Genomic DNA, 15,348 nt, shown 5'->3' with positions numbered 1-15,348 from the left:
TCTGGGAAAACCCGGATATGTCCTCTTTTTTGAGGACTGTCTGGGTGCCTGGACAGTTTTTGAAAAATGGAGGAGTCTATCCAGGTTTAGCTGGCTCTCCCGATACCCCCACCTACCTCCTCACAGGCTGGTCACTGTAATTTAACTTTCAGGCAGCTGGCAGCATTCCTGTTGCTGTCAGCTTGCCCCAGAAGCCTCCTCTCTACAAGTTCTGTCTAGTTGGGAACAGGATGTCATTTCAGAAAAAACAGCTTCTGGTGTAGGCTGGCGGTAGCAGGCTCACCTCATTGCTGCAGTGCTGCTGACTGTCTGGTGGTTAAATTACAGTGACTGGCCAGGGAGGAGGTAGGAGAGGGAGTCAGGAGATAGAAAGGTTGTGAAGGAAAGCAGCATCAGTAGTCAGAAGAGGTAGGGGACTGGAGAAACAGCATAGAGGGAGGGATGGCTGGAGAAGCATTATGGAAAGCAAGGAGAAGAGTAGTGCTGGATGAGAGGGGAGAGACAGAAACAGCAGGAAAGGAAGATGGAAGAAGAGAGGGGCACCCATGTTGGGGGGGTTAGGAGGGAGAGGGGAAGAGAGGGAAGCACTAAAAGGTTACAGATGATGGGAAGGGGAACCAAGGAAGTGAGTGGAGTGCGGGAAGGGCTGCTGATAAAGTGTGGGCGTAGTCATATGTCCTCTGTCTTCACAAATATGGTAACCCTAGGAAAGCAGTTTCAGCAATGTGGACATTTATTCTTTGGGAAATGAAGTGGAGCTACAAACCCATTTCTTAGTTTTAAGTCACAACTAACAAAGGCTGAAATTGTTTACTTTGAAGTAGGGTGATCATATAGTACCATCTGATGTGGGAAAACATAAGCTATTTTACCTCACTGCATGCAGAGAGATACTGTATAGTGTTTATTCCTCTTCATATGAATATCTATGGTCATGCTTTAAAGACTCATTCTCAAAGAACCCTAAAACAGTGTAACATGCTGAGAATATTCACCATCTGCATTATAGATACTTCTTACCAGCTTAGGAAGACTTCTTTTGGAGAAAACTCTATGGGGACAACATATATGAAGATGAGCTGAGCACCAGCTTCTCATATTCAGCCATTCAGCAGTGCGAGAGGGTAGAGGTCCATCTTCTTTATGGATGAGAATCAGCTGCTTCTGAGCACGTACTGCTGTGTTCTCCAGCATCTTTTCCAACTAAATATATAAATAAATGAAGGGTATCACAGAGAGGCTGGAAACCATCACATGCAATCAAGCAGTCTATGATGATACAGCAATAAAATGTTACAGAAAATCATCATTACCTGCTCAATAGTCAGGCATCTGCAGAAGATTCAACAGACCTAAATGTGGAATCCTAAGCTACTATGCAAATTAAAAAGACACGCCTGGCTAGGGTTACCATATTTTTCTTGGTGAAATCCAGGATGCCTGGCCCCATCCCCTTCTGCCTTTATCCCGTCCCATTCTGCCCCAATCCCCGCCTCTGAAAGCCTTGTCTCATTATTCCTGTGTCCAGGAGTCTCCGAGCATGTGCGGACGCACATGTTCAAAAGCCCTCCACACACAGCCAGAGTTTTCCAAAACCCGAACTGCTGGGTTTTGGAATGTCCGTCCAGGCACCTAGACAGTCCTCTAAAAAGAGGACATGTCTAGGTTTTACCGGATGTCTAGTAACCCTACTCCTGTCTTTAGGGTCTGAGATTATTCCATGCATCCTAGTGAATAACAATGTGTTAACCACAAACCTCTTATACATTTCAATACTATCTATATGTAAAACAAAATCTGATCACAGTGCCAAAAAACAAACAGAGTCGGCTGGGGGACTTTCTAAGTACCTCACTCTGTTTATTTTCTTTTTTGGCACTGTGATAAAATGTGATTTATTATTATCACTTATAATTTGCTCACTTGATTATTTGGTTGGTTGTACACACGGGAGGGACCCGATGATGGTGTGCAGGTGGAGGTTATTAGACCTTCACCCGAATATGTGAGCGCTGGAGATTGTTCTCCCTTCGCTGAGCCTTCACACTGAGGATTCCCCCTTTCACAGTTTATATTATATTTATAGTTAGCCCAGTGCCTGCAACAGAATGAGTTTTTCTGAAAGACTATTTGACCTTGTTTTTGCTGCTGTTTGTGACTTCTATTTAGTATCTTTTGCAGCTTCTTTGTTCTTTGATCCATCTGGCAATAGTGACCTTAGAAGCATCTAGCCTACAAGAACATCCCCCAAACAGATGATCAGACTGATGAAGTACTATAGGAATTTAGATCGTGAAACTGATCTGGATAATCTTTCTCCCAAAAGGAGGGAAGAAATAGTAGCTGGTTCAAGTGAAAGGATGAAACCACCTGCCTTTGACCCCTTCTTCCGAAAACACTGGACAACACATTTTTCCAGTGGCGTACCTAGCATTTGTGACACCCGAGGCCCATCATTTTTTGACACCCCCCCCCCCCACCATCTATATGAAAAATGATTTTTAGTAACAATCCACATATCGCACAACTAGAGTGTACCTAGGAAAAGGCAGCATCTTAAACACTGCAGTAAGCACTAGAACATCAACACATACATTGTAAAACTAAACAGGCCAGATCCTGCACAGTCAATTGATCCTGTACAGTCAATGCTATCAGAAAGCCATGTCCCTTTCATACACACAGACAGATACACCCTCGCCCAATATGGAATAATCACAAACTAAAAATAGAAATATGTAGATAAAAGTTAAACTGAACTGTCAAGAAACCAGACTCTGCATACAATGCAACACTACAACACCACAAAACCAGTGACACATGTCCCCTAATACTGTGTAAATTATAAAGACAGTAGATATAAATTTGAAAAAACTAATACATAACAATCACTTTACAAATTAACAAATAAAGAGAAATAAGAAAATACCATTTTATTGGACTAATCCCCGTAAGCTCGATCCCCATCCCCACAAACCACCTGATTACATCCACACAAGCCTTGAATTGTTTATATTGAACTTATTATATTAAAGTATAAAAAGAAACAATATTCTGTACAATTGTCAATTTATAAATCAGCGTCTTCTCCCCACTCTCTCTTCCCCATTTCCCTTCAGCGTCCTCAGACCACTCTCTCTCTACTTTCCTTCAGTGCATGCACATAAAAACAAGCAAGTAATTTTATATCATTTTCATTCTATTCATTCATAGAAATTAAAGTCTAAATAATGCCAGTCACATAACAAAACATGATTTTACAAAAATAATTCCCTGCATTGTCAAGCCTCCAAGGACTACTAGATGTCTTTCACAGATCCCCTCCCTCTCTCCCCCTTACCTTCGTGGCCAAGTCAAAATGATCTACCAACAATAAAATTTAAAAAACACAAAGCACACTGTATGCAGAGAAAATGTTAATTATCATTTATATTCTGTGGGTTTTCAAAGAGGTCAAGGCAGATGACTTTATGCAATGTCACCTCAGTAACACCTATACAAAATAGACAAATATACCCCCTCCCTTTTTACTAAACCGCGATAGTGTTTTTTAGCACAGGGAGCTGCGCTGAATGCCCCACACTGCTCTCGACACTCATAGGCTCCCTGCGCTAAAAACCACTATTGCGGTTTAGTAAAAGGGGGCCATAGTGCAAAATATAGACAGCATATATAAATTCTCAAAACGGACACATTTTGATCACTAAATTGAAAATAAAATCATTTTTCTTACCTTTGTTTGGTAATTTCATCAGTCTCTGGTTGCACTTTATTATTCTGACTGTGCATCCAATATTTCTTCCCTTCTTTCAGCCTCCTGTATGCTTCCTCTCCTCCAGACCTCATTCCTTCCCCCAACTATTTCTTTGTTTCATCCTGCCCCCTTCTTTTTTTCTCTCTCCATGCCCCCTTTCTTTCTGTATGTCTGTCTCTCTCTCCGTGCCCCATTTCTTTCATTCTTTCACCCTGCCCCCTTCTTTCTCTCTCTCTCCCCCCATGCCCCATTTTTTATTTCTTTCTTTGTTTCACCCTGCCCCTTTTCTTTCTTTCTGGCTCCCTGTTCCCCCCTTTCTTTCTTTCTTTCTCCCTGCCCTCCCCATGCCACCGCCATTGGGAAACATGCTGCTGCCACCACCACTGGGGAAAGGCTGCCACTGGCCAACAGGAACAGGCCGTCACCGAGTTCACCCTGCTTCTCTTCCCCGCGGGGCCGACCAACTCTCGCCACCTGATGTCAATTCTAACATCGGAGAGGACGTTCCGGGCCAGCCAGGCAGCGATTGGCTGGCCCAGAACATCCTCTCCGAAGTCAGAATTGACGTCGGGCAGCGAGAGTTGGTCGGCCCCGAGGGGAAGAGAAGCAGGGAGGGAGAACTCTGCGCCGGCCTGTTCCCGATAGCGGCAGTGGCAGCCTTTCCCGGTGGCAGCCTATTCCCCGGTGGGTGGCCAGCTGTGCACCCCACTTGGGGCATGCACCCGGGGCGGACCTCCCCCCCCCGCTCCCCTCTATAGTACGCCACTGCATTTTTCCAAAAAATTTTGCTTCCTTAAAACTGGTGATTATGATAGACCCCTTCATAATAAGCACAAATATAATTTCTCACTGACTATCACATGTTTTAATGCACAAAGTTTCTGATACATTGTGATAGTTCACCATGGCTAAAAGTGTTTTCCTGCTGATTTTCCTTTGTACTCAGTGTCCAGTGCATCTCGTTGCAGCGTCCAACAATAGTCAGCCAGCATTGATGAATTCCTGTTGCCCTGAGATCTTTTTTCCATAGTGGCAATTTCCTGGTGAAATCTTTCACCATGTTTGTTGCTGACTGCACCAAGATTTCTGGGGAAGAAGTTCAAGTGTGAATGTATAAAAAGTATTTTCAGTGACATGTTGCACTTCATGGTTTTATATGCGCTAAGAAGTTTGTCAACCAGTTGAATATAGTTTGGTGCTCTGTAACTACCAAGAAAATTCTCATTGACATCCTTTAATGCTTTCCAGGTGATTTTCTCGGGCCCATCTAACAGATCTTCAAATCTCTCATCTGATCAACAAAAATGCCTCTCTTAATATTGGTGTCAGTTATTTTTGGAAAAATCTGTCTTGGATAAAGAAAACCTTTGCCTTCCTTGTTCATTGTTTTTACAAAATTTTTCATCAGTCTAAGTTTTATGTGAAAAGGAGGCAAAAATATCTTTGTCGGGTCAACAAGTGGCTCATGTACCACATTTTTCTATCCTGGAACCACATTATTACAGAGTGACCAGTTCTTTTGAATGTAATGCAATGCCATTTCTCTTTAATATCTTATCACCTCTTTTAGGTCTATGTCAATCCATTGGCTTTACTACTTTCATGTATGCCAATGATATGCAACTTTCACATCCATTAAATCCAGAAAATGAAAAAGAAATATTTGAAATAAACCATAAACTTGAGCAAGTCAAACAATGGCTAACTTCAAACATGCTATCTTTAAACATTCAAAAAACAAAAGTCATGCTCATTTCATGGAAGGATGGAATAAATTTAAAGGCACCCATTACTCTCAATAATGTACAATTACACTCTTATTAAATTTCTTGGAGTCACCCTCGATTGAAAACTTTCTTAGAAACATAGAATATGACGGCAGAAAATGGCCTTCGGCCCAACAAATCTGCCCACTCAAATAACCTTCCCCCCTAAGTTGATCCCATTTGTTCTTAAAGTCAGTCATGTTATTGGCCTCAACTACTTGAAGTGGAATATCATTCCAACGGTCAACCACCCTTTCGGTGAAGAAGTACTTCCTAATTTCACCATGAAATCTCCCGCCCCTAATTTTTAGCGGATGCCCTCTTGTCGCCCAAGGTCCTGTAAGGAAAAAGATGTCTTCTTTCACCTCAATACGGCCAGTAACGTATTTGAACGTCTCTATCATGTCATCCCTCTCTCTGCGTTCCTCGAGAGAGTATAGCTGCAACTTACCTAGACGTTCTTCATATGGGACATCCTTGAGTCCTGAGACCATCCTGATGGCCAGCCGTTGAACCAATTCTATTCTCAGCACATCCTTCTGATAATGTGGCCTCCAAAATTGCACACAGTATTCCAAATGTGGTCTCACCATCGACCTGTACAGCGGCATTACCACTTTGGCTTTTGGCTGACAAAACTTCTCCGGATGCAACCCAGCATTTGTCTAGCCTTGGATGAGGCTTTCTCCACTTGATTGGCTGTCTTCATATCTTCACTAATGATTACTCCCAGGTCCCGTTCTGCAACAGTTCTAGTTAAGGTCTCACCATTCAGAGTGTGGATTCTGCATGGGTTTCTGCTACCAAGTTGCATAACTTTACACTTCTTGGCATTAAAATTCAGCTGCCAAATAGTAGACCAGTACTCCAGTAAAAGTATGTCTTGTGTCATAGTGTCGGGCACAGTACCTCTGCCCACTATGTTGCATAATTTAGCATCATCGGCAAATAATGCAATTTTACCCCGAAGTCCCTGAGACAGATCTTGTATGAAGATATTAAATAGGATTGGACCCAGGACCGAGACCTGCGGTACTCCACTGTGCACTTCTGACTTTTCAGAGGGAGTACATTATATTACATTAGTGATTTCTATTCCGCTTGTGCCTTGCGGTTCTAAGCAGATTACAAATTAGAAGTCTGGACATTTCCAGGAGCGTTACAGTACAAAGTAGCAAGTTACAATTGTTAGTCTGGTCATTTCCAGGAGAATTATAAAGTAAAGAGTAAGTATATAATAGGTTACTGTGATGAATAATAGTACAATCGGGATACAGTAGTGAGTAGTACAATGTTGCAGGTGTTGCTGTGGTGGGGGTGGGGGTGTTCATGAGAGTATTTTCTAGTGCTATAGTGAGGTTAAAATGATGGGAAGTGTTTTTTGAAGAGATGAGTTTTGATTTCTTTTCGGAATACTTTAATGTCTGTTGTTTTGATCAGTAGATTGGAGATGGTAGTGTCTATCTTCGCTGCCTGTGTCGCCAAAAGGCTGTCATATGGTTTCTTGCGTCGGGTACCATTGAGAGGGGGGTAGTTGAATAGGCTCTGAGTTCTCCTTATTCTGGGTGAGAGGTTACGGTATAGTCGGTTGTTTAGGTAGCTGGGTGCTGTTCCATGGGTTACTTTATATAGTAGACAGTAGAATTTGAACTGGAATCTTGCTTTTATCGGTAGCCAGTGTGAGTATAGGTATGCATTGGTGATGTGGTCATATTTGCCGAGGGAGTAGATGACTCTGAGGGCCGTGTTCTGAATGGTCTGTAGTTGTTTTATCACGTAGTTTGGGCATGATAGGTAGAGGCTGTTGCAGTAGTCTACAATACTTAGTACAAGGGATTGTACTAAAATCTTGTATTGGTCTTTGTTGAAGAATTTTCTTATTTTTCTTAGGTTTCGCATTGTGAAGAATGCTTTTTGGATGATTTTGTGCATTTGAGTCTGCATTGTGCAATTTCTATCTAGTTGTATTCCCAGAATCTTAAGTGTGCTTTGCATTGGGTACTTGATTGTGTTTAATTCAAGTTCTGTGAAGGATGGGTTTTTTTCCTTCTCTAGTAGTAGGAATTTGGTTTTATCCGAATTTAGTTTTAGCTTATGGTTTGACATCCATTTTTCTACCATTTCCATTGTTATTTTCAGGCGTTCTGTGGATAAGGGGTCTTGAATGTCAAAGGGGAAGAGGATAGTTATATCATCCGCGTAGCTGAATGATACTGTGTTTAGGGCGTCTAGGGTTGTTCCAAGGGATGCTATGAAGAGGTTGAATAGTATGGGCGATAGTGGTGATCCTTGTGGAACTCCACATGGGTTTGACCAAGGTCAGATAGATGATCTTTTGACTTGACTCTGTATATTTGAGTTTTAAGGAAGCCTTGGAACCAGTTGTGAACATTAACTGAGATTCCTATTGCATCTAGTATCTGGAGTAGTGTGGGATGGTCAACTAGGTCGAATGCAGCAGAAAGATCGAGTTGGATGAGAAGCAGCTTGTTTCATTTGCTGAGGTGTTGTCGGACTATGTCTAATAGTGATACCAGTAGAATTTCTGTGCTATGGTTAGTTCTCAATACGGATTGTGATGGATGCAGTATGTGGTGGTCTTCAAGGTAGTTGGATAGATGTTGTGCGACAAGACCTTCTGTTAGTTTGATGTATAGAGGGATAGAGGCGATTGGCCTATAGTTTGTAGGATTGTCTATAGGACCTTTGGGATCTTTCAGGATAGGAGTAATTATGATTTCGCCTAGGAGTACCGTTTACCACCACCCTTTGATGTCTGCCACTGAGCCAGTCTTTAACCCATGCAGTTAATATTTCTCCTAGCCCCAATGAACTCATCTTGTTCAAAAGTCTATGGTGTGGGTTGCTATCAAAAGCCTTACTGAAGTCCAAATACACTACATCTAGGGACTCTCCCTTATCTAGTTTTTTTTGTTACCCAGTCAAAGAAGCTGATCAGGTTGGATTAGCACGATCTCCCCCTTGTAAACCCATGCTGGTGGGGATCCCTCAGTCTCTCATCATCCAGAACCGTATCATAAACATATAAACAATGAGGTAAAATTTAGCTTTTACAGATTAAGAATGATACTGTCACTCTCAAAATTCCTCGAACCAAAATGGATAAACATAATACTTCACTCACTAATCATTGCAAAACTTGATTATTGCAATTCCTTACTAATAAGTACTACAATAAAAAAAAGAAAAACAAATAAACGCCTACATATTGTGCAAAATACCACTGTAAAGCTCATTTACAACGCAAAGAGATAAGACCACATAATTACATTATTAGAAAAATCTCACTGGCTCCCAATCAGTCAAAGAATCATGTTTAAAACCTTACTTCTAACATTTAAAATCCAATCCTCAAAAGAGCCGCAATTCATCAATAAATTACTCATTCCCTATTCTACCTCATGTACTCTCTGATCTATGGATCAGAGCTGATAATGGTCCCATCACTGAAAATGCTGTTAATGGGCCTATCACTGAAAATAATAGGAACCCAAAGGCTTGATATCTTTTCCGTGAACACACCTAGACTCTGGAATGCTATGCCAACATACTTGAGAGCAGAAGAAAACTTATCACGTTTCAAAGGTTTCCTGAAAAGCTCTCTATTTATAGACGCCTCCGAAAAAAAAATAAAAACATAAAAATTATTTCTATTTTTTCTTTACATTTTCGCTCACCTATCCTTGTTGTGTTTCCCATATATGTTTTAACAACTTTTAACAGTTTAGTGTCATCTGCAAATTTAATCACCTCACCGGTCCCAGTACAGACCCCTGCGGCATGCTACTTTTTACTTTCCTCTATTGAGAAAAATGACCATTTAACCATACCCTCTGTTTTCTATCCGATAACCAATTCCTAATCCACAACTGAACTTTGCCACCTATCCCATGACTCTTTAATTTTCTCATGAGCCTCTCGTGAGGAATTTTATTAAAAGCTTTCTGAAAATCTAGATACACTTTATCCACATGTTTATTCATACCTTCAAAGAAGTCAAGCAAATTTGGATTGTGAAAAATTGCAGGCTGACCTTAGGAAATTGGAAGACTGGACGTTCAAGTGGCAGATGAAATTTAATGTGGACAAATGCAAGGTGATGCATATTGGGACGAATAACCTGAATCACAGTTACCGGATGCTAGGGTCCACCTTGGGAATTAGTGCCCAAGAAAAGGATCTGGGTATCATTGTAGACAATACGATAAAACCTTCTGCCCAATGTGCAGCGGTGGCCAAAAAAGCAAACAGGATGCTGGGAATTATTAAAAAAGGGATGGTTAACAAGACCAAGAATGTCATAATGCCCCTGTTTCGCTCCATGGTGCGACCTCATTTGGAGTATTGCGTTCAATTCTGGTCTCCTTATCTCAAGAAAGATATAGTGGAACTAGAAAAGGTTCAAAGAAGAGTGACCAAGATGGTAAAGGGGATGGAACTCCTCTCGTATGAGGAAAGACTAAAATGGTTAGGGTTCTTCAGCTTGGAGAAGAGACAGCTGAGGGGAGATATGATTGAAGTCTACAAAATCCTGAGTGGAGTAGAACGGGTACAAGTGGATCGATTTTCGCTCCATCAAAAATTACAAAGACTAGGGGACACTCGAAGTTACAGGGAAATACTTTTAAAACCAATAGGAGGAAATTTTTTTTCACTCAGAGAATAGTTAAGCTCTGGAACGCGTTGCCAAAGGATGTGGTAAGAGCGGATAGCGTAGCTGGTTTTAAGAAAAGTTTGGACAAGTTCCTGGAGGAAAAGTCCATAGTCTGTTATTGAGAAAGACAAGAGGGAAGCCAATGTTTGCCCTGTATTGGTAGCATGGAATATTGCTACACCTTGGGTTTTGGCAAGATACTAGTAACCTAGATTGGTCATCGTGAGAACAGGCTACTGGGCTTGATGGACCATTGGTCTGACCCAGTAAGGCTATTCTTATGTTACTTCTCTCTTTTCTATAAACAAATTGTAGTTCTACCTCCGCTGCCCTTATGTACCAGTTAGTATATATATTTGTATTGTCTAAAATAGTTTAGTGAGAATAACTTTTAAGTTGCATGACTCTTTTTGTTTTTATTTTTAAAAAAAATGTATCTTGTACTTCGCTTAGAAACACGTGATAAGTGATCAAATCAAATTTTAATAAAACTTGAACTTAAAGTTAGCAGATTTGTCCCATTCACAAATAAAACTATAGTACTTGGTATATCCAAGCTGCATTCCAAGTAGCAGAGCTACTACTTTAAGATCACCACAGATGTTCCAGTTGTACTTTGTGTACTGGATATGCTTTAACAGCAGTTCCAAGTTTTCATTTGTGCAGACTCAGTCACAAAAAGTGCAGTAGGGAGGTATGTTGTATCAAAATGTTGGAGGCTTATCTTATATTTCTTATGATTTTATATATCATATAACTGTAATTATTTTTCTTATAAAGTTATACAACATATATATTGTAATGATTTTATCAATTATTTTTTAAATTATTAACCTTTTTCCCCTCCCTTTATTATTGTTTTCATGTAAGAATACCATCTATTAATAATATTTTATTTATAATAAAGAGTATAAATCCCCCTCCCATATCCCCTCCCTCCCTTTCTTCTTTAACTATTTTCTTATTATGGGAAAATGAAATTCAATTATTACAATATTTTGTTAATGGTCCCCAAATCTTTTTGAATTTATCCATATATCCTTTTTGTGTTGCAAATGTATGTTCCATTTTATATATATGGCAAACTGAGTTCCACCAAAAATTATAGTTCAATCTGTCACAATTTTTCCAATTGTGTGTAATTTGTTGTACTGCTATTCCAGTCATTATAAATAAAAGTTTGTTGTTATTTGATGAAATTTGACTTTGAGATCTCATTGCAGTACCAAATAGAGTTGTATCGTATGTCAAGGCTACAGGATTTTCTAACATCCTATTGATTTGGGGCCAAATTAATTTCCAAAATGTTAATATGAATGGACAATAGAATAAAAGATGATCTAATGTCCCTGCTTCAAGATGACAATGCCAGCATCTATTAGACTTAGAGCTATCAATTCTATGTAAACGTGTAGGGGTCCATAAAGCTCTATGTAAAATAAAAAACCAAGTTTGTCTCATAGATGCTGACAGTGTACATCTTATCCTCCAAGACCAAAGTCGTGGCCATTGAGATGCATTAATCTGATGCTTAATCTCAATGCTCCAAATATCTCTAAGACCATTTTTTTTCTTTTTATATACAAATTCAGATATTAATTTATACCACCTTGCGGCCTGGTGACCCATGGAATCTATCTGAAAACATAAGAATTCTATATTATGATAATTATTAAGATTTTTCCATTCAGGGAACCCTACCTGAATGGCCTGCTTCAATTGCATCCATCTGAAATATTGTGATTTATTCAAACCGAATTTATTTTGCAATTGTGAAAATTCAAGCAGTTTACCTTTATTTATTACATCTTCTAAAATCCGAATTCCAGCAATCATCCAATGTTTCCAGATAATTTTAAAACCGCCAACTTTGATCTTTGGATTGAGCCATATTGTTTGAGTCGTTGATTTAGTTATTGGAATAGGAGTTAGATTACTTATATATCTTATAGTTTTCCAAGTATCAACCAATATTTTGTGATCCTTATATAACCTTGGCATTTGAATACTGATAACATGACTTAGACGTAAAGGAAACATTAATCTCCATTCTAACTAGAACCAATCTGGTATATGTTCAATGGGTTCTGGGAGGATCCAATACATACCCTGACGCATAATATAGGCTTGATGGTACCTATAAAAATTTGGAAAATTTACCCCTCCCTCCGCAATTGGTCTTTGTAATGATACTAGAGCAATTCTGGGGTTTTTTCCAAGCCAAATAAATTTTGTTAACATCTTATCCAGTTTTTTATAAAATGACCCCTGAAAAAAAATTGGTATCATACCCATTTGGTAACAAACTAATGGTAATATCATCATTTTTACAGTTTGTATTCTCCCCCACCAGGATATGCACAGAGGATTCCATTGCTCACACATTTCTGACACTTTTTGTAATATATTTTTTTCATTAATTTTCATTGTCTCATCTACAGTTTTTGTAATCCAAATTCCTTCTTCTTTCCAAATAAAAGAAAATGAATCAAATAGACTTTTTGTACAATATACATTGAGTGGAAGTACTTCTGATTTATTCCAGTTTATTTTATATCCTGAAAATTTTCCAAATTTTTCAATCAATTCAAGCAAATTTGGAATGGTTGTTTCCGGATTTCTCAAATAAAGTAAAATATCATCAGCATATGCTGATAATTTATATTCTCTATCTGAATGTGGAATACCCTGTATCTCCCTTGTTTGTTCTATAGCTAATAACAAGGGTTCTAAAACGATATCAAAAAGCAGTGGAGATAGTGGGCATCCTTGTCTAACTCCCCATTGCAAAATAAATTTTTCTGAAATATTATTATTGATGTATAATCTAGCAACAGGGGAGTTATACAATGCTTTTATTATTTGTATAAAACCGGATCCTATACCAAACCATTCCATTGCCTGAAACATGAAGGTCCATTCCACTCTATCAAAAGCTTTTTCAGCGTCTAATGAAATAGAGAATGTTGGGTCATTAATGGATTTTGTCAAATATAACATGTGATGTGCCAATCTAGTATTATGAGATGAATGTCTTTGAGCAACAAAACCTGTCTGATGCATATCAATAATGAAAGGGAGAGCTTTAGCCAATCTTAATGCTAATGCCTTGGTCAAAATTTTTCCATCTACATTTATTAAAGAAATAGGTCTATAATTTGAAACCAAAGTGGGATCTTTATTTGGCTTAGGTAAAACTATAGTTATTGATTCAGCCATAGTACCTGTGATATAACCTTTATTTAGTTGTGTCTGATATAATTTTAATAAATAGGGCATTGTAATGTTTTGAAATGATTTATAAAACTCTACTGTATAACCATCTCCACCTGGAGTGGATCCAACCCTAAGGGACTTCAATGCTGTATCTAATTCTTTTAAGGATATTGTATGAAAATTTATGACACTTGTTGTTAAATGAAAAAAAATCAATAAAAAACTTAAACTAGAAAATGTTGGAGGCTTAAGAAGTCAAAAGAATCAACTATAGTACTGCTAAATAAAGACTCCTTAAATGCAAGGTCAATAATTGAAATTAAGAAACTTGAAAAACAAGTGAAATTTTCACATACACTCAGAATTGTGTGCCCGACCAGGAGCCTAGGCTCCTATAGCCGAACCCACTGTGTATTACTTAAGTGAAAAGGTTTAAGTAAATGTGCTATTCAAACAATTAAATCTATTTTTCGATGGCAAAAAGAGGAGAAAAGGAATTCCCACTTAACTTTTAGATGTTTCAACAGGTCCTGACATGGACCATGTTTCGAGGGTCTTTTTCAAGGAACCCAAGAGAAAGTCTAAACGACTTAAGAACATAAGAATTTGTCTCCGCTGGGTCAGACCAAGGGTCCATCGAGCCCAGCGGTCTGCTCCCGCGGTGGCCCATCAGGTCCATGACCTGTAGAGTGATTTTTTGTCTAACCCGTTGATTCCTACTCCCTTATATCCTGAAAAACCCCTTTTTTCACTTTTATCTATGCCCTTTTTTGCTCCTGTGTCCTCATTTATCTGTAGCCTTCAATTCCCTTATCCTTCAGGAATTTATCTAGTCCCTCTTTGAAACCCTTTAATGTATTAGGTTTGCCACATGAGGGTGTTGATGTGATTTGGACAAAAAGTCTTGTACTCTGTTGGTTAAAACATAAATGTCAATCAATCATAATTGTAGTTGTACAGCATGCTTCTGAAACGACAGTGGTAAAATAAATCTCTCTAAAGACATCGCAGGAAAGGGTACTTGCCATATATGAAGGAAGATGAAGAATTTTTATTTACTTCTTCATTCGTGTAGCGGCTAAAAAACCGCCGGCTTAAATATCAAAATGGAGTGTGCTGACGTTATCCCGTGGCGGCGAAAAGGGCAAACAGAATGCTAGGAATGATAAAGAAGGGGATCACGAACAGATCGGAGAAGGTTATCATGCCGCTGTACCGGGCCATGGTACGCCCTCACCTGGAGTACTGCGACCAGCACTGGTCGCCGTACATGAAGGAGGACACGGTACTACTCAAAAGGGTCCAGAGAAGAGCGACTAAGATTGTTAAGGGGCTGGAGGAATTACCATACAGTGAAAGATTAGAGAAACTTGGCCTCTTCTCCCTCGAACAGAGGAGATTGAGAGGGGACATGATTGAAACATTCAAGGTACTGAAGGGAATAGACTTAGTAGATAAGGATAGGTTGTTCACCCTCTCCAAGGTAAGGAAAACGAGAGGGCACTCTCTAAAACTGAAAGGGGAACAATTCCATACGAATGTAAGGAAGTTCTTCTTCACCCAGAGAGTGGTAGAAAACTGGAACGCTCTTCCGGAGGCTGTCATAGAGGAAAATACCCTCCAGGGATTCAAGACAAAGTTAGACAAGTTCCTGCTGAACCAGAATGTATGCAGGTAGGGCTAGTCTCAGGGCACTGGTCTTTGACCAGAAGGCCGCCGCATGAGCGGACTGCTGAGCACGATGGACCTAGCAGCGGCAATTCTTATGTTCTTATGAAAAAGGATCTGCAAAAGTTAGAAGAATGGTCTAACATCTGGCAACTAAAATTCATTGCGAAGAAGTGCAGAGTGATGCATCTGGGGGGTAGAGATCCAAGGGAATCATATGTGCTGGGAGGTGAGAGGCTGATAAGTACTGACAGAGAGAGGGACCTTGG

General features: G+C 39.5%; 1 protein-coding gene across 1 annotated transcript in view; it reads right to left on the bottom strand.

Moving 5' to 3' along the window:
* Window positions 1-15,348, bottom strand: part of PNPLA7 (patatin like phospholipase domain containing 7) — an 864,087-nt gene that overhangs the window by 173,809 nt on the left and 674,930 nt on the right. The window contains exon 25 of the mRNA XM_033959965.1: window positions 1,021-1,203. Coding sequence (XP_033815856.1) covers window positions 1,021-1,203 — 183 coding nt within the window. The remainder of the gene's footprint in view (window positions 1-1,020; window positions 1,204-15,348) is intronic.

Source organism: Geotrypetes seraphini, chromosome 10 (assembly GCF_902459505.1).
Source record: "Geotrypetes seraphini chromosome 10, aGeoSer1.1, whole genome shotgun sequence".
Lineage (NCBI taxonomy): Eukaryota > Metazoa > Chordata > Amphibia > Gymnophiona > Dermophiidae > Geotrypetes > Geotrypetes seraphini.
The sequence above is the reverse complement of the archived record's forward strand: the minus strand, read 5'-3'. Positions and strand labels throughout refer to the sequence as shown.